Genomic DNA, 20,261 nt, shown 5'->3' with positions numbered 1-20,261 from the left:
AAATAATGTAAAAACCTTGAGGGAAGTTTGCCATCTTGGGACTTCAGGTATTTTTAGGTCAACTTGAACTTCCAGGTTAGAAAAACTGAATGGGAGAACACCTCAAGGTAGTGGTCAGTGAGAGGATACTGAGACCAGGTCATAGGTTTTCTTTCGTTCTTTTTTTTTTTTAATTAGGTCTTGTACTATTATTATTTTTTTAAGATTTTATTTATTTATTTGACAGACAGAGATCACAAGTAGGCAGAGAGGCAGGCAGAGAGAGAGGAGGAAGTAGGTTCCCCTATGAGCAGAGAGCCCAATGTGGGGCTTGATACCAGGACCCTGGGATCATGACCCAAGCTGAAGGCAGAGGCTTTAACCCACTGAGCCACCTAGGCATCCCGGTCATAGGTTTTCCATTCTTACCTTAAAGGCAATAGAAACTTTCCCTATGCTAGTGATTGTGGGATAGCTAATCATCTGCTCAGCAGCATTTGAAGAATAACATGGAGATGTGGTAGACTAATGACAACCTCGTTCTTGACCAGAGCAGGAGGCTTTTCATCCAGGCTCTGCTGGTTGTACCTGAACTGAAGTACTGATCACCATGGTCTAGAGATCTGAGATGTCAGCACACAATGCTATTTGGCACAGACTTTATCCTCACGAACCTTCTCCCCCAAGCCCACACCTGTGTCAATGATTTTTGTTTCGGTGAAATACCAGAGAGGTCTCCGGGTTAATGTGCAAACACAGGTGACACAGTAAAACAGAAGCTATCGTCTATTAGGTTGCACACCAGAAAGAAGCAGGAGTAACATATTTTAAAAATATTTCACAGTCATACTACTGAAATATAACATTGGTGAATATATCAGAAAATTAGGAGTTGGAATTACAAATTTAAAAGTTAGCATGTAATGTTAACATACTTAATTTTTAACTACTTAATTTTTCAGGTAAGAACTAATACCCAAGGTGGCTAAGTGACTTATCCAAGGCTACATAACTAAATTAATCCATCTCCTAGACCATTGCTCTTTCCACCTCTACTAAAACCATGACCGAGGGGATTAGTGATTTCTGAAAAATGACAGAGTTCCTTTATAATCTGGAGACCCATGTTCATTCTTCCTTGCCTCCTCACCCAACCACCAAGAAAGGAAGAAGGAAAAAAAATGAGAAACCAGAGGCCAGAGCCTCAGGTAGGGCTTGATAAAACTTGAATCGGGGCACCTTGGTGACTCAGTCGGTTAGGTGTCTGACTCTTGATTTCAGGTCAGGTCATGATCTCAGGCTGCTGAGATGGAGCCCCATGTCAGGACTGCACTCAGCAGGGAGTCTGCTTGAGAGTCTCTCCTTCTCCCTCTGCCCACCTCATGCATGCTCTCTCTCTCTTTCAAAAGTAAATAAATCTTTTTTTAAAAATAATAACAATGAGGGATGCCTGGGTGGCTCAGTTGGTTAAGCGGCTGTCTTTGGCTCAGGTCATGATCCCAGCGTCCTGGGATTGAGTCCTGTATCAGGCTCCTTGCTCCTTGGGGAGCCTGCTTCTCCCTCTGCCTCTGCCTGCCATTCTGTCTGCCTGTGCTCACTCTCTCTCTCTCTGACAAATAAATAAATAAAATCTTTTAAAAAATAATAATAACAATAAAAAAAATTTGAATCAAAAAGACAGATACTCATATAAGGATCTAGAATTGTTAACATCAATGATCTTTTCAGAAATATTGATTCTTACCATGAAAGTGAAACAAAATCTTATCCGATAAGGTAACCAGGGTGTACAATTCAAAACTATCTATTACAGTTACACTCATAAATAAATAAAGAAGAATGAACATTTATATGTAGCCCAAAACAGTATTTGATTTTTTAAATGTATTCTGTATAAATTGAAATAACAGAAGTTTCTCAAAATGCAGTAACCCCGAAGACATCAAATTATGTTATAGATGTTAACATTCTAAACTTCAAATTGCTTATTAATAGTTATGTGTATGAACTACTCCTCGTACGGTCGTAAACGTTTCTTAAATCACCTAAACAAAACACCAGTTTTGCCACATCGCTCGCCACTGGCTTCTCAATACATAATTTTATTATCTGTCATGAAAAAGGGAAGACATTTCCGGGACTACTAATGTTCAGATAATGTGGAAGGATTTCTGGAATTGTGCAGGTAGTAATGTCAGCCCACAGAATATCACTGCCAGAGGCTAAATGCTATCACAGCTGCAGCAAACACTCAAACCTGTCAGCAATCACGTACTTTTTTCTACCCAAACTGTACCACAAAGTGGCATAATTCCAAGAGTTATAAGGTATGATGAATATTCTTAATTATGAAAACTGTTCTAATTGTGAGATTATTTGTGTTGTGATTTCACAACAGAAGCTTTCTGAGATCTCATTTAGAAGGTATTACACAGGAGACAAAAACATGGCACAGGGGTGGGGGGAGCCACGACGCCGCCCTCACTGAGCCCAGAGCAGTTATTCTGATTCGGTGCTTATTGGTAAAGTCTGTCTGAAAATACAGATAAATTATCCTATCTCCCAACACAAGGCTATGTGAAAAATGGCTGTCCAAATACCACTTCCTGTTCACAGCAGCCATGCTATACGTCGGGAATGTGCACAGAAATATGATAAAGTTTATCACATCACTACAGGCTGAAACACGGCTCTGTCTGCAAAACAGGAAGGTGTGTGAGGGATAATGTCTGTCTTTAGGCACTATAGTATGTCAAAACCACAAAGACAATGTGCAGCAAAAGATAGCTCCATCATAACCACTTTTTTATGATTGTCTTCACAGACCGAGATAAACGAAAAGCTGCAAATACAGGAAGAGGCCTTTAATGCACGAATAGAAAAATTGAAAAAGGCCTGAGGACCCAGTACAAGGAGAACGATGCTAAACTTCACAGAAACAAACACAACCAGCCAGAATAATAGACCCTACTTAGCAGCCGAACTCCTTCATTTTGTTGGGAGAGGAAAACCAAGATCCACATTTTATTATCTGAAGTAATTAGAAAAGTATTGGCCCCCATTTTGCTATCTCCTGTCCCATAACAGCCTCCAAATTTATGGCACTAAGAGTAATAAGGACATTTTGTATACAAGAGTTTGGAGAATTATATATAAAAATACAATTACTTTTACGATACTCCTTTGACATTTTGACTAATAAATGCTATTCATCTTCAGGGAGAATGAAGCCAACTTTTTTAAATAAGGAAAAATAATAATAATTTTATCCATATTGACCCAGTGAGCTGCCGCATTACTGGAGCCCTGTGAACAGATACGACACTGCCAAGGATAAAACATGCTAAACAATAGTAATTAAAATGCATATACTATGGGTTTTTTTCTCCCCTTAAATCACTTGGTTTTCTTATTTAAACATTTCAGTGTGAAGCCAATTTTCTGAAATTATATAATGCAGTTTGAAGCACTTTAATTTATTCTGTACTGTATTTGTTATTTCTAATCTTGTTACTCTCCCAGGAGAATACATGACCTATATAAAAAGAAGCAATGTATAAATGGTTATTAAAGACCAACCTATATATAGATTGTAAAAATCTTAAATACAAATCAAACTCACAGAGCTCTTAAAATTAACTGTTATATTGGAGTAGAATGATTGAAAACACCTCAAGCCCCTTAAATATGCTTAGTAAAATATGATTTTAGAAGAAAATTTGCCAACTGATTGTTTCAGGTTGAATAAATTAAAATAATAGCTAGCTAGATCCTTTCCAAATTTCTTAGACTTTAGAGTATCTGAGAATGGAGAGCATTACTGGGAAGGGGAGAGTTCCTTTAAGAGCTCTCCAGCTGAGGAGTGCCTGGGTGGCTCAGTCAGTTCAGCGTCTGCATTTGACTCAGGTCATGATCTCATGGCTCCTGACATGGAGTCCCACATCAGGCTCCCCGTTTAGCTGCTTCTCCCTCATCTTCTGCCTGCTGCTCCCCTTGCTCTCTCTGTCAAATAAATAAACAAAATCTTCTTTAAAAAATAAATTTTTAGTTGATAAAGGAATATACACACTCAGTTAAAGACAACGACAACAAAGTATAGACAATGAAAAATACATTTCACCCAAGCTGGGTACCCCCATTTCTCTCCCTATGAGGCGAACATGGCTTCCAGTAAATTCTTTTTTTTTTTTAAGATTTTAAAAATCTTTTTAAATAATGCTGAGTTTGATCCCAGGACCCGGGGGTCATGACCTGAGCCAAAGGCAGGCATTCAACTGACTGAGCCACCCAGGAACCCCCCAGTAAATTCTTGAGGAAGTATTTTTTATCCATTTAAATAATTGGATACTTGCATAGAGTGATCTTTAAAAAAAAAAATGTAATTTGCATGTTCTTTACATTGCTCCTTTCATCAAATAATATATTTTGGAGATAATTCCCTATCAATACATTTCCATAAGTTTTTAAACTAGTCCTATTGATGAACTTTTTATTGCTTCCAGTAACTTATGAGCACAACGCTACTTTGCCATTTTTATGAACATGTATGATTGTACCTATAGGATGAATTCCTTGAAAGGGAAACTTCTAGGTCAAATTTAATGCCTTTCAAATATATTTCACTTATCACTACATTGTTACCAACAGCAAGCATTGGCCAGTTTTTTATTTTTGGTATTCTCCTAAATAGAACATAATGTCACAGTGTTGTGTTAATTTGCTTTTATCTTCTTATTCCACACAGATTGAGCAACACTCATATGTTTATAAGCAAGTGTGTGTGTGTGTGTGTGTGTGTGTGTGTGTGTGTGGTAAATCCTCCTGATAACCCTAAGGCAGAGAAAGATAGGTATTATTAGTCTCATGTATGGTTGTACCTGTTGTGGAGCCTGAAGCTTAGAGAAATTATTAACTTGAACCGAGTTGCACAATTAATAATGGATGGATCAGGGCTTTAAACCCAGGTCTGACCTATTTTATAGATGAGGAAACTGGAACACAGGAAAATTTTAGGTACCTTTCCCATGATCACACAGCCAGTAAGTGGTAGAAACAGGTTTTGAATTTAGGTCGCTATGATCATAAAACCCACATTCTTCACCTTTATCTTCATTAAGTTATCTCATTGTCAATATGAAACAAAGTGAAAACTGGCCTTTCTTTTTTGTAGTAAGCTATAATAAAGGAACACACTCATTTTGTTGTTACCATATTAAGTATTTAAAAACGTTGCCCAAGACAGGAAAGTATAACTCAGCTCTGTTCGCTTGTTCATTCATTCATTCATTCAATCATTATCCTGTCCATAGCAATTGAGTACCAGGGCAATGAGTAGTGAGCCAAACAGACATGGTCTCTGCCCCCAGTAATCTAGTAGAGGAAACAGTTAATACTAACTGTGATTAACTATTTAAGCTTTGGGGAATTATGAGACTATTGAACAAAAGTTTGGAAGGTCATGACATGTTCCACTGGTTTTGACATTTGGGCTAGGAACTGAGGAATACCTAGAATAACTAGAATTTTAGACAGAGAATCATGTGCAAAGTCCCTGGGACACAAGCAGAGGCTGAACAATTTAGACACAGTCAAAGTTCTCTCAGGGTACCATAAACTACATTATAGAATTTCATTTTTTGGTTAATAGCAATGGAAACTTGTTGATAAATTTAAAATAGCAACTGACATCCGATTTGTATTTTTTAAAAGGTCATCTCCCTGGTGCTAGGACTTCTATCCATGGAGATAAGGAAAATAGTATTTTCGTAAAAGGATTCCTACTGCTAATGATGCTAAGCTCTACTTCTTAGCAATTCCTACAAGTGAGATACATAAAGAAAAATTTTGACTTTTTGAAGTCACAGAGTTCACCTACTTGAAGCAGTCTTTGACACAAAGGCAGCCTTCTGAAGAGCCAATTAAAAACCAATACTAACCTATTACTTAGACAAGCAGCAATCTTTCTCTTAGCACCCACAGTAAGATATCTTTCTTCCATCTGCAGAAATAATTTGAGGCACTTTTTTCCTCACCTCCATGATAAGTTTCAAAGAGAAAATATATTCATTATGTTATGAACAAGCCACAGACTGCCACAATTTCAGGTATTTGCAGGCACTGTTGCGCCTATATATAGCTGTGGAGTCATTTTTCCAAAATCCGAATATAAAGCCCCTATTTCTATCCTCCATTTGATTGGAACCATTCAACCATCCTGGTAGATAATAAGTTTGCATGTTCTTAGATTGCATTTCATTATGCTTCAGTTCCCCTAGAGAATAAACGTGCTCTTTTTCCCAACAATTGCAGAAGAGAAATACTTTTGACATCTCAAATTTCAGAGAGCCTCAGGAAGACGTCCCTCTTCTGGACATCAAAGTCTTTGTTTTTTTTTTTTGTTTTTTTTTTTTCCCCTGGACATTGATTTGTTAAAGAAGAGAAGGCTGTACTCCTTCGTGGCAGCCAAAATATCTATTAATTTAAGTTTCCTAAGCAAAAAGGAATCTAAATCAAAATAATACCATCTTGTTGGAATTTAAATTCCAAAACAAAGAAAGAATACCAAAAATCTCTTTTGTTTTTAGGGTCCCTCCTTTTTTCATGGAAGGACCAGCAGTGGAGATTGGCTTATCTTTTTTCTTGGTTAGAGCCACCAAAGACTTTTGTATTATTTTTATTTAATTTTTAGCTTCAGAGAATGTTCAGTGCTGATATTTCCAAGGCTCATTTGATGTTTGTTTCTTCTTTTGAATATACTCAGGGCACTTTCTAGCTAGGACGAACAAAATAAGACAGATAAGGTCCTTGACTTGTTGGAGTTCATGGAATTGATAAAGTTTATAATCTAGAAGCAGATGATAAACAAAGAAAGAAAAAAGAGGATTTTAGATAAAAATACATGATGTTAATAATTAACACAAAGCTATGGGACAGAAGGTTCCGGGATGTGGGAAAGCTACTTTACCTTGGGTGCTCCCTGAACTCTGCTTTGGAGTTGTGGCTTTCAAGTTGAGATCAGGGTAGGAGAAACCAGCCATGGGCTACACCATGGAACAATTGTTCCAGGCAGTGAGGATAGCAAGTAAAGTGCTGTTGCCAAGTAGAACCTCCAATCACACAAAGCAGCTCTCAGGAGAGACAGGTCTACCCACATCTCACTTCTGGGAAGTAACCTGGCTGCTCTGCACCTCAGACTCTAGTGTCTCGTGTTCTGAATCCAGTACCTTTCCACTCTGTCAAGTTGCCATGGTCATATTGCCATATCTAAAAAAATACATACATAATTATAACCACAAATGCTTATTGGGATAGCCTGAAACCCAAATAAACCCACCTACTTAACAGAATCTTGGTCTGAATCTTCCTTGCAAAAGAATTTCAAATAAATTATATAGATATTCTACTCCAAACGAGGAGGAGCATAACTCCCGTCATTACATGTGAGCTGCGCAGAGTGACTTCTTTCCAAAGAATACAGTATGGAGAGATTACCTTAGAGTTAAGAAACCTGACTAATGCTACTTCCTCCATATAATCAATATCAACATCAATAGTCAAAAATCATGTTGATGTCATATACACTTGATATGAGTTGATGAAAATAGTACTTTCCTTCCAAAAACCAATAACCCTTGACTAACCATGAGGAAAAAATCAGGCAAATTCCAGTAGAAGAATATCCTACAACATACCCTATCAGTACTCAAAACCATCAAGGTCAGGGGTACCTGGGCTCAGTTGGTTATGTGTCTGCCTTCAGCTCATCTCATGATCCCAAGGGTCCCAGGATCAAGCCCTGCATCTCATCAGACTCCCTGCTCAGCTGGGAGTCTGCTTCTTCCTCTCTCTCTCTGCCCCTCCCCCTTCATTCCCGTTGCGTCTCTTGCTTTCTCTCTCAAATAATTAAAATCTTTAAAAAAAAAATCAAAATCACCAAAAACAAGGAAAGTATGAGAAAATGTCATAGCCAGAGGGAACTTAAGGACACATGACAATAAAATGTGGAATCCTGGATTCTGGAACAGAAAAAGGAAATCTAAAGAAATATGAATATGAACTTTTACTTAATAAAAACGTATCAATATTTGTTCAGTAATAGTACCAAATGTGCCATACTAATGCAAAACTAATAAGAACAATAGCAACTATCAATAATAGGAGAAACTGTGGACAGGGAGGGGAGCAATATACAGGAAATCTCTGTACTATCCACTTAATTTTCCTGTATATCTAAAACTCTTTTTAAAAACCATCTATTACAATTTAAAAGAATCTCAGTCAAAACAAAATTAGTTAGGAGGAAAGATATCCCTAGTCAGATTTCACCTCTGTTGTAGTGACATTCCCTTCCGGTGACACATGAAAAATCAGATATAGCCATCTTGCAAACTGGCAGGAAAAAGAAATGCTAATAAAGAAGGTCAAAGTGATAAATTCCATTTTTAAGAGAAACTGCAAACATCATCAGTCTTGGGCCTCACCCTACCTTCTCAGTTCCATAGAACATTTTGATGCTTTCTAAAAATGTGCATAACTCATAAAAGCAGACAGTATATTGGTTTCTTTTAAGTACCCAACTCTACAATATAACATGATAATATGGTCTATCAGCTAACCTTAAATGAAAACATCAACCATTTGAAGGATAGTCCCAGTCTCTAAAGGTGTTCTCAACAAAGTAAATTTCCACTAGATCCCGCGAAGTCTTCTCTCAATGAACATTTCTTGACTTATATAATATGGGCATAATATAGAAAGTGCTGTCTTTAAATACAGAGAGGATAGATAGATTAGATAGACAGATGATACATAAGTGATATCCAGTAACTTAAAATCAGGCATGGTAATGATCTCCTGCCATTATACCACAAAAAAAAAAAAAAAAAAAAAAGGTTAAAATATCCTGGATATAAATCTTTTTTTATTGATTCAATCTCAAAATTTTAAAAAGCTCCTATTCATGTACCAATAAATTTTACATGAATGCCTTGTCATTCCTACTGTCCTTCCTAAAACCAAGTTTTAAATTCAACCAGAATAAAAGTAACATGGTGCTCATTTTCAGACACCAGAGAGAAGTTAATCTTATAATGATCAACAAAATGCTTGTGGCTTTTGTTTCCTTATCTTTTTCTGTATAATGACTGATACTATTATTTTTCAATAACCCTATCCAATCCCCTTTTCAGTTGTTACTGGACTTCATGGGTTAAGATATAGTTAACGTTTACACTGAAATTCAAAGTGAAACAATAAGAGTGTTCTCACTCTACCTTGCCAGACCCAGAACTTGTTACATCTCCTTAGGAAATGTAGCTGAGTGACTAAACAAATGTGATGACCCACAGGATTCAGTTTTCAAACAGACGGACCACAGGACCATGGTGATGAAGTTCTTGAACACCATCTAATTCAACCCTGTCACATTGAAGAAACAGCCCTGACAAGTGAAGATTTTGTGATCATAGTTAATTTGTAGCAGGACCCAGGTTAGAATACAAATCATTCATTCATTCATTCATTCACTCATTGAAACATGGTTATGTTCAACACATGGGGTAAGAATTGACACTGGGCACATATAAGCTAAAACAGACAGAACCGTTGACCTCATGGAGTTTATAGTCTATCGGGAGAGGTAGGTTTTAATCAGTCACACAAGCAATTATAAAAATGTAACTGTAATGGGTGTTATTAAAAAAAAGATATACTCTTGCAATGAGAGCTTATTTAGAGAATTATGAGCAAATCAAGGAAGGTTCCACTGGGAGAGTCACATTTAAAGGAGTCACTGGGAGAGTCACATTTAAAGGCACTAATGAAGCAAAAAGGGGAGAAAAGAGTTTTCGGGCCAAGGGAACACCAAGTGTGAAGAACACGGGAAATAGAGACTGTGAAAAGGGGTGTGCATGGCCAGAGCCTCAAAAGTGAGCAGGAGTATTTTCCAAAATTGAAAATCCTTAGGTAAATGGAAATTGGATTATGCAGAGCCTTGTGTGTCAGGATAAAGAGTTTTGTCTTTGTCCAAAATACAGTGAGGAGTTATTGAAATTTTTGAGAGATTTGGAGGCGGTTGGTGAAGGACAAGCCCATTTGCCCTATGCCAAGATGATTCTAATTATAATTATGAGACCAGGGAGGATGGGGTTACCCACCTAGGAGACTTTGCCAGCCTGGTGCTCTGCTATACTACATATGTTTCAGAAGCCATCCACCAAATTCCACTCTCCTAGAATGGCAGGACTCAATTTCCCAGGTCACATGGCAGTTGGGTGTGAACGTGTAACGAAGCTCCAGCCAGAGAAATGTGAACAGAAGTGAAATGGGCTACTGAGGCTGTTGCCCAAGACCAGACAACACCTCTCCTTGTTCTTTCTTCCACCTTTCTGCTGGATGGCCGTGAGGAGAGTGACATTTTGAAGGTAATAGAGCAACTGTCTGCCTAGATTCCTAAATGCCCCCATGGCAAGAAACATTTCCCAACCTAGATCCTGTGTCCAGACTGTCTTATGAGAGAGAAATGAGCTACTACTTCTTAGGGTGACTTCATCCCAGGGTCTATCTGCTACAGCAATTTAGCACGGCCTAATTAACTCAGTGAATATGTCTGTCTGTGTTTATGCATATGCACTATGTCTCATATGGGTCAGTGTCTATAAACTGGGAAAACAACTAGCAAATTCATTAACTAGGGACCTGCTTTAGTTTTATTACATAAGGTAATTACTTCTTAGTTTATATAAGCCCACGGCCCCTCCTAGACTGACATTCTATGAAATAATTGACTGAGCCTCACAAGTGTGATGAATTGCACACCCAGGAATTTCCCATGAGAGGACACACCTTAAGTAGTTTCTAGTTTAAGCAAGGCCAGTAAATTTTTAAATGTTTGTGGTTGGTTAGGGATTACTCTAATATAATAAGAAAAGTATAAATAAGACTCTAAATTATTAATTCACTAATAATTTTTTCTTTTGGCTAAGGTTATTTCCTGAGTTGAAATACTCTAATTCACTGAAAATTGTTTACTAAATACTTCTACAGGAACCTCACTAAGACCCACATTAGAGCAAATATTGATATTTTGGGTGCTATCAATATTAACTATATTTATTTCTAAAGACCAACGTGTATTTCTGAAGTATTATTCTGGTTTGGATAGTCTACAAGTTAAAATAAAAAACACACTCAGATCATAGACAAAGTTGGGAATAGAAAATTGAGATTCTGTCAGGGAAAAAAAAAAAAAAAAAGAATGGTCATTGGGCTAGCTGCTCCATGCATACTCCTTCTCCACAACACTTCATACTTCAGGATGTCCTACCATGCTTGGCATTTTCCAATTCCAAATTTAGATAGAGTGGTAGGTAGATGAGAGAGAGAGAGATCTTTTCCTCCTTTTCAAGGATTATGCTACTGGTGCTGATTATTATCTACGGATATCTACACCCATCTACGGATGGGTGTGGTTTTTAAAATGTTTGCCATCCAAGAAGCTAAATGTATTCCAACATGCCTATGAAAAATAACAAGAAATTGTCGAAACCAAACCTTTTCAGCTCTTAAGGTGCTGGATTCATATTGAATTATTATTATCATTTCCTTTCTGCTGAAATTTTGATGACATGGTCATCATTCATTCAACCAAGTGTGGCCATTTCAGATTCAGTTAAGTGTCTTTATTCAAGGCATCCTCATAGGGTCCTTTATTTGTTAGAACTATTTCAAAATGAATAGTCAGATGAATCACCAAAGCATTGCAAAGCAAAACTCATGTGTCAGGGCTAAACTGAGGAAACAGAACAAACAAAAAGATGAGGCAATTACAGGCTTGGGAAATTGTTTATGATATAATATTGAATTAAAAAAAAGGAAAAATCTATCATTTAATATGAAATGTGTGTTGTGGAGAAAATCTGATAGGCAAAGAAAAAGCATTCAGACAAAATGGGGGTTATCTCATGGCGGTAAGATTACAGGGGATTCTTAAATTTTTTGCAGTATTTTCCATTCATTTTATATTAACTTTTTTTTAACTAATAAGAAATAAGCACTGCTTTTACTAGGCTTAAGTTATCCCCTAGCCTGCACTGTCATCACCCTTTTGCCAGCACCTGGGCCAACCCCATGGAAGAGGGGCAGAGTTGGGGCAGGCCTGGAGTCTCTAGAGCAGAAAACATTAGGAGATAGCAGGTACCTTTTGGACCAGTGAAAGCACAGAGAACTGCCCAAAATATCTGCTGTTCTAAAAAAGCTCCTGGTCTTAACATTAGCAGGCCCATGGTGTTGGGTAAGTGGACATATTGCCCATTTGGTAGTGAGATGACTTCTAGAGCTGGATTCCACAGAGGATTCTGTTGGAAGGAACCACCTACTAGCAGGCATGTCACATAACCCCACTGGGCTTTGGGTTTACTGTTTATAAAATGACTGACAACAGGTAAAAGGACGTGACATTGAAAAGCCTTTTCCTAAAACTCCCTGATTTTAAAAAAACTAGTCTTAAAGGAACACAGCATGTTGAAGAATGTCTCATTTTGGCTTAAAATTGAAAGACCAGATGTATTCTCATCTAAGCCAAGAATGAGACAAGGGTAGTAAGCAATGAAGTAATTATATGAAGACCTGTCTAATATCTGTCTCCAAGTCCAGGCTATAGCTCTAGAAGGACAGCGACCGTGCTCTGTCTCCAACATCTAGCACAGTGCCTAGCAAAAGTAGGTGCTTCATTAATATTTTGTAGATGGGAGAGCAGAGAGCAAGCAGACACATTGGCTGGCTGGCTGTTTTCACCACCAGTATTGAACTTTTCCTAACACACAATAAGACAACATATGGAAATTAAAAGTATAATTAACACAAAGCTAAAATTCTTATTTTTAGATCATATGATCATCTACATTGGAAACCCATGAAAAAACTGTTTTAAAAAATAAGAAAAAGCTAAAAATAAATATTAAAAATAGATTTTCTATAAATTAATGGATCCCAAGATACAATGGAAAAAAAAAAAAACCTCTTATAGTAGTAACACAAGTACTGAATACTTCAGGTGGAAATAGGAAACATAAAGAACCTGGCTGAAGAAGAACATGAAACTCTCCTACAGGGCATTTTGCTAGATGTAATGTATAAATATAGTAAAAATGTCTTTTTAAGTGTAATTCCACTGAAAATCTCAGGGTCTGTAATTGCAAATGCCAGTCTGTGATCAACATGAATGCTGAAAGAATAAGAAAGGGCAAAGGCTTTCTTAAGATACTTTCTTAAAATACTTTCAAGTACGATATTAGTGAAAAAAAAATAGTCACCAAATTAAGAATTTGTTTTACAGTGAAATTTACCTAGTGGCCAAGTCTCTAAATTGGGTCCTGAGATCCATTCTTAGATCTGCCCCTGACTGTAAAAGTAGTGTGAGCTCACCCATCTCTAAAATGGGTATAAAAAGAATTCTATAGTCACAGGACAATGGGAAAATAAAGAAATCTATAAGAAACGATGCTGAGAATGTTTATAGCAGCAACGGCCACGGTTGCCAAACTGGGGAAAGAACCAAGATGCCCTTCAATGGACGAGTGGATAAGGAAGATGTGGTCCATATACACTATGGAGTATTATGCCTCCATCAGAAAGGATAAATACCCAACTTTTGTAGCAACATGGACGGGACTGGAAGAGATTATGCTGAGTGAAGTAAGTCAAGCAGAGAGAGTCAATTATCATATGGTTTCACTTATTTGTGGAGCATAACAAATAGCATGGAGGACAAGGGGAGAGCGAGAGGAGAAGGGAGTTGAGGGAAATTGGAAGGGGAGGTGAACCATGAGAGACAATGGACTCTGAAAAACAATCTGAGGGTTTTGAAGGGGTGGGGGGTGGGAGGTTGGGGAACCAGGTGGTGGGTATTAGAGGGTATTAGAGGAGCACTGGGTGTGGTGCAAAAAACAATGAATACTGTTACGCTGAATAAATAAATAAATAAATAAATAAACAAATAAAAAGAAATGATGCTGAGAAAATAAACTGAGGAAAAATGTTTATTTGTTACATATTCATGTTCTTACATATCCAGTTCTTACATACATCTTACAGAGTATCAACAAGCTAAAGCATTAAATGCAAAATGTTAAAACTACAGAATAGCTAACAGAAAGTATAAGTGATTCTTCTCTTGTTATGGGGAAGGCTCTAACAAACAAAAGAAATTAAGCAATTTCACAAAGAAAAGGCAAAAAGGATCATTTTAACTACAGAGAAATTTGGAACTGCTCCATGTAAAAGAAGTCATTGTAAGTAAAAAGAAAAAGAAAAAAATAAGAAAATTAGAAGAAAAAAATAAATAAAAGAGAAAAATATTTTAGGCAAGACATATGACAAATATGGAGTTATCAACTTTAATATATAAACAGCTCTTTAAAATCAATACAAAGAATACTTAAAACTCAGTAGAAAAATTGCAAAGGATGTGAACAACTAATTCACAAATTAGAGAACTAAAGAAAAAAGGCAAATTGTCAGAATAATGAAAAAGTGTTTAACTTCCTCAGTTCTAGAATTTCCAAATGCTATGTATTTGATGTATTTGGAGTCAAAGAAATCCATAAAGGGAAATGCAGAAATGAAAGCATTTTGTGTACCATTTATGCCAGAAATTGCCTAAAATTGACTCACATATATGAAGCATTGTGAAACTCCCATTTAACCCTGGTGTGTTAAGGAGTACTTCGAAAATTTTAATGAGATATTGGAACTCAATTTTGATAACTTGCACTATGCCATTTGCTCACTCGCTCTGCCACCTTGTGTTGTTCTCTAATTTTCTAACGTGGTGCATGTAACTTTCCAATATGACCATGTCCACATCATAAATAACCAATATGGATGAGCAAGAACTAATTAGTTGATGAAAGGTCCCTGAGGAAACCGTAGAGAGATCTAGTTGTGGATCTCGTTTTCTTACCACAGTCATTACTTGTTCAAATGTAAGATGATTATTAAATCAGTGTTTCTCCTAATGAGGTCTAAAATTCCTGCTCCCTATTTCATCCCTTCAGAATCAGAACCTGGAAATTGGCATTTTTAACAAGCACCCCACTGAATGCTTAGGGACTTTCAAGTTTGTAAACTTTAACTATAATGACAGACCACCCAGTCCCCTCTATTGCCCCCAAAATTGGATAGTCTGAAGGAAAAAAAAATGCATGCTGACTAACAGCCTCCCTCTGTACATACAAGAACGATACCCACCTCAATTCTCAGATCCTTGTTATATTTGAGTTGACGTCTCTTTAGGTTTATTCTCCCAATTCCATGCATCAAATTACACTCATCGAAGCTGCCAGTCTTCAAAAGTGCTTTCAGAAGGCACATAAATTCAATCCTGACTCCTTATGATTCAGACATTTAATCACACCATAAACTTAATGGAATCCAATTTGAATGTAGACACCTCAATAGCTACATTGCATTGAATTCACAACCATCATAAAATGTGGGTCTCAAAATGAATCACCAGCTTAATGAAAAGTTCAGAGGAGAATTCTGCCCTCTCATTGGTCACTGTCCTGGGTCTTCAGCTTCCAGGAAAAGGACTGGAGCTGTCAACACAACACTGTAGCCCAGGCAACCAACCATGCCACTGGGAACTTTTCAACACTTGAAAAAAATAAAAGTTACTATAGAAACTTTCAGATGTTCTTTAGATTGTTTGGACAGCCCATGATTTATAACAGTAATGATGCCAGGGTCAGACTTCACCTGTCAGTTTAAGACCTCCCTTCATTAACAGCCCAGGAATAGGTTGCTTTTGGGGTTCTCAGACTCTTGCCTGATTCCCACCATAAAGTGTGTTCCTCGAGTGGTGTATGTTCTCTGGGTAAGAAGAAAGGGATAGAGGAATAGTATGCTTCCAAAGGCCCAACAATTACTTAAAACAACAGGAAATAAAAATACAACTGGTTCTCCAAACATCCAGATGTGGTCTCAATGATGTTTGGCATCCTCTAGGTGAAGACATCTGGGTGATCGATTCTGACCTTCCAACCAGATGTTTAGCCATAGTGACAACTCAACTTTGAACTGAAACTGAGTAAGAATTGCAGTTATTATGGAGCTATCTTTGTGAGCTCCTTATATTGGGAATGTCTTCTCACATTAGCTTTCCTACCTTGGGTAGGTGGCTTTGCCTGAAAGAACCTCAGGGTCTGCAGAGACGCTGAGATCAACCTTCTCAATTGTGCTTTCTCTTCGTTAAGCTTTTGTTGTCATTGCTAAGCTAAATAGAAGGAAGACCAAATCCTTTCTTTTTCTTTCTTTTTTTTTTTTTTTTTTTTGAAGACAGCTGATGGAATCTACCTATTCTTAAAAAGTTATTTACCTGAAGTAGGAACCATGTCCATAAGGGAAAGAGGTAGGTGTCTCAAAATGTCTTGTAAACTTTTTGAGTCTAATATGCTGAACTGCAAATTTAATCCACTGAAGTGGTTTCATGCAAACACTCCTCTCAAATTCCTTTTGTACAAAATCTTGATGCATAATGTATAGAGTCTGAAAATGGATTAAGCTACATTTGGAGATGGTTTGAGTTTTTTTTTTTTTCTTTCTTTTTTTTTTTTTTTAAAGCAAGCAAAAACAAGTGGTTTTTTGTTGTTGCCTTGTTTAACCCTTCCTGCTCAAGCAAGCACACATGGATTGTGTCTTCTCAAAGCTGCCTTCCACACAATGTTTCTTGGTTGTTTTTTTTTCCTTTTTCTTACTGTCAAAAAGTTTGAGATGTTAGAAGTTTTAATTAGAAATGTGAAGAGTGAATTAGAATCATTTCCCTCAGATTTCCTGACTCAAGCAAGCAAATAGACTGGTAAAACCTTCTGATTTACTTCTGGAAGATAATTTAGCAACCGAGTCAGCAAATGAGTAGAATCTTACTGAAAAAAATGTCTCCAGGTATTCCTGGATCTTAACTACCCTGAGGGCTTGGCCATAGGTGGAACACTTGGTCTGTATGTTGTTGGAAGAAGATGTGGTAAATGCTCAGAGACACATGTCCACCAGTGCCAATCAAGGCCAAAATGGTGGAAAAGGAGACAGCCAGGGAGGATTGTTGAAGCTTTGAAAGAAATCACAGATACTAGGAATCTTACACTTAACACTTTGATGAATCAATACATTTGTAATGCTCTGTTTCATCATTTGCTTATTTTTGCATATCATTTGAATATTATGCAAATTGTACTGAAAAAAGAATTGTGGCTAGAATGAGGAAATTTGGGCTGAAGCCCTAAGTTTGACCTAGCATTGTTCTATGAACTTAAAACCACTTGCTTTTTCTAGGTTCCATATCGTCATCTGATATATAAGGAGAACCACCCTCCCTGCATCCGGGCCAGTGGGAGAGTGAATGAGATGGGTGGGAAAGTATTGTGTCAAGTCTCAAGCCTCATGGACATGGACGATTTCTCTGTTTTGGGTTAACTACTGTCTTCTTCTGAGTAAATGGTGGCATCCTTGGCTGTTCTGCCATATATTTCTTCACCAGGCTTCTCCAAAGCCAGGGTGAAGAGAACAGTTGGTTCTCAGGGAGACTCACAGCTGCAGCACAGCTGGCCACTCCTGGGGGCGTCACATACTGGGTCCCAACAGGAGCTTTCATGTTCACACGGGGCTCCATACATGACTCTTAAAAACATGGCTTCAGATCAATACAGAGAACCAACACCCCCCTGACTCAAGATTTCTTGTGGTTCCCATTCTGAATCCTCACCTGGTACCACCTTGTTTTTGACCTCATGACTAGCCCTTCTACTATTATTTGCCTTGCCCCTCCTGCTTCCACATCATTCCAGTTATCAGGTTTGAGTCTCTTCTCCATTGTGATTCAAATGATTCACTTACTCATACTCCCTTTCCCTTGTGCCCAGCACCTGACACCCCCCCCAGGCCAAGAATAGGACACAAACAAAAAAAGCGGGTTTTATTGGCAGGTATAAAAATTGAGATGTGCCTCCCAAAACAGGCCATGTAAAGCTTTCTGCCAACACTACAAACATTTTCTCTTTTGGAACTACAGACTTAGAACAATTGGACAGTTTCAGATTCTATAGGGGAAGACGACAGAAGAAAAGGAATGTTTTTTTCCCAATTCACCTCCTCTTCCTACTTTAAATGTTAACACACACTAGTGTATGTGAAAACACAGAGGAATCATATCCTGTTTGTGCTTCTCCATATAGAGCTTGATTTGTTGGATGCAGTGTTGAATGGAAAGGGAAGACTAATTTAAATTCAAATTCATTCCCCATGACTTCACAATAATAAGGACCTTACTAAACATTTTTTAAAATCTCTACAATGTAGTGAGAGCAAGACCATGCCTGTCTTGTTCATTGGAGTATTTTTAGGACCCAGCACACAGAAAGTGTTTAAAAAATATTTGTTGCCTGAATGAATACATAAGAAGAAAAAACAAAGTAATATTTGAAAGATTTCTTATTATCTGATGCTGATAGAGAGTAAAGTTAATGATTTAGAGAACAAGTATCCAGCAGTACAGCTCGCTAATACCTTTTAAAATGTGTTGATACTCATAAATCCAAAATAAACGACCTGTAAAATCACTTAAGAAGAAATAATACGCATTTAATCAGGCTTCCAGAGGAAAGTCTCGGGGAAAAGCTGAGAACTTCAAGAATTATTAAATCCCTTCCAATTCAATCACTGACCGATCACAGACACACCGCATGTCCCTCTGCCCGCAGGGCTGTCACATTCGGCAGTCCTGCTCAGCCCTTCGTTATAAAACTCCCAAATTACAGCCACCTCCTGGAGCCAGAGGGAAAGGCTTTGGATCAGCTGCAAAGGGTAAGTCCTCTTACAGGTCTACCCAGCACGCTTTTCCACATTCCACAGAGGGATCTTCAATCAAGGGGGAGAAATTGAACACATCACCCACATCCTAAAGCCAGCATCTTCAAAGTCTTAACACACGGCTTTAGCTTCAAGTCAAAGGGCTCTTCCTCTGGCAAATAAAATTCAAAATACTGTGAAATGCCAGTCTGTGCTTTATAATCCTGTTGAAGTTTTTGGAATTTAACAGTGTTCTGGTACCTTCCATTCCATCCTGAATTTTACCTCTTAGTCTGTTAATGAGAGCTACTTTACCTTTCCCAGAGTTTGATTAAGGTCCTGAGGGTGGTAGTAAAATGGATCCATCTTTTTGTTACAAACTCAATTAGCAGAAGTTAGAATTGCTCTCTTCAACAAAGTTAAATTGTTAATGAGAAATTTACCTTCACTTGATTCGTTAGTTGCCTTATTAGCTTGGAGTCAACACTATTAAAGGAGAAGATGCTTATTAAAGCTTAAGGTGTTTGCTGGATTGAATGTTAAAAAGAAGATGGCAGGATAGCACTGCTGACTGCCTGCTTCCAAAACCCGGAGGGGTTTCCATGATGCATCCAAAATAGCAACTCTGAGCCTTCATTTGGGGTTTCCTCATCAGAGAAATAGAGATGTACCTGGTAGGTAAACGTGCCACATTCCCATTGGTAGGTAACGTCTACAGCTTCTCTTTTTGGCTACTGTGACGAGATGGTTTTCTAAGCCATATAGACACTGGCCTGAAGGAAGTCCACTCAGTTGCAAGTGAGTCGGAACACCTTGCCTCCTCTGATAAGGAGGGATCTAAAACATGTTGGAAGAGGTCATCAAGGGGGACATGACCACTCATTGACCTGTGAACTGAACCCACACAATCAAAGGTTTCTCAATCCCTCTCCTGTCCTTAGAAGGAACATTCTACTTACCTTCCTCATACTGGGAACCAGTTTCAAGGAGTAGCTTTGAGAGAGCAATGTGTTGTTGAGACCATCTGGACAGTATATGTGACTGAACCCAGTTAAGACCTCTAAACGTTGAAGGTTCTGGCAGGAGGGTACAGAGAGCTACTCATCTCACAACTTTCCAAAACAAGCCTCATATGTAAATTCCCTTGTTTATTAAATCTTCCACCTACCAAGCTGGAGTGATCTACCATCTTCTTGGTTCTTTCCTTGCCCTTCCTGTGTGGGAGCCGGTTTTTCAAACCACCACCCGCACCATAAACATCAGGGGCATAGGAGAAGGAGGCTATTTACTCAAAAAAAGTTTATGGGCAGATCTTAAAATCACCTCCTTGTTGTGACATTTCTAAAATACCTCACTTTGACAACCAGGACTGGCTCTAGGCATAGTTGTGAGGTCAGTCGTGACTGTTTTCAGCCCCTTCTCCATTCCCCTCTTTAAAATTG

The 20,261-nt window shown here is 37.9% G+C and overlaps 1 protein-coding gene across 1 annotated transcript in view; it reads left to right on the top strand.

Annotated features, from left to right (window-relative positions):
• The window catches only part of CABCOCO1 (ciliary associated calcium binding coiled-coil 1), a 121,228-nt gene extending 113,903 nt beyond the window's left edge, over positions 1-7,325 (top strand). The window contains exon 8 of the mRNA XM_004765678.3: positions 2,804-7,325. Within this exon, the coding sequence (XP_004765735.1) occupies positions 2,804-2,878 (75 nt within the window). The 3' untranslated portion in view covers positions 2,879-7,325. The remainder of the gene's footprint in view (positions 1-2,803) is intronic.
• Positions 7,326-20,261: the final 12,936 nt, after the last annotated feature.

Source organism: Mustela putorius, unplaced genomic scaffold, assembly GCF_011764305.1.
Source record: "Mustela putorius furo isolate JIRA1106 unplaced genomic scaffold, ASM1176430v1.1 tig00003949_pilon_pilon_pilon, whole genome shotgun sequence".
NCBI lineage: Eukaryota > Metazoa > Chordata > Mammalia > Carnivora > Mustelidae > Mustela > Mustela putorius.
Note: the sequence above shows the minus strand (reverse complement) of the source record. Positions and strands in the feature narration are given on the sequence as shown.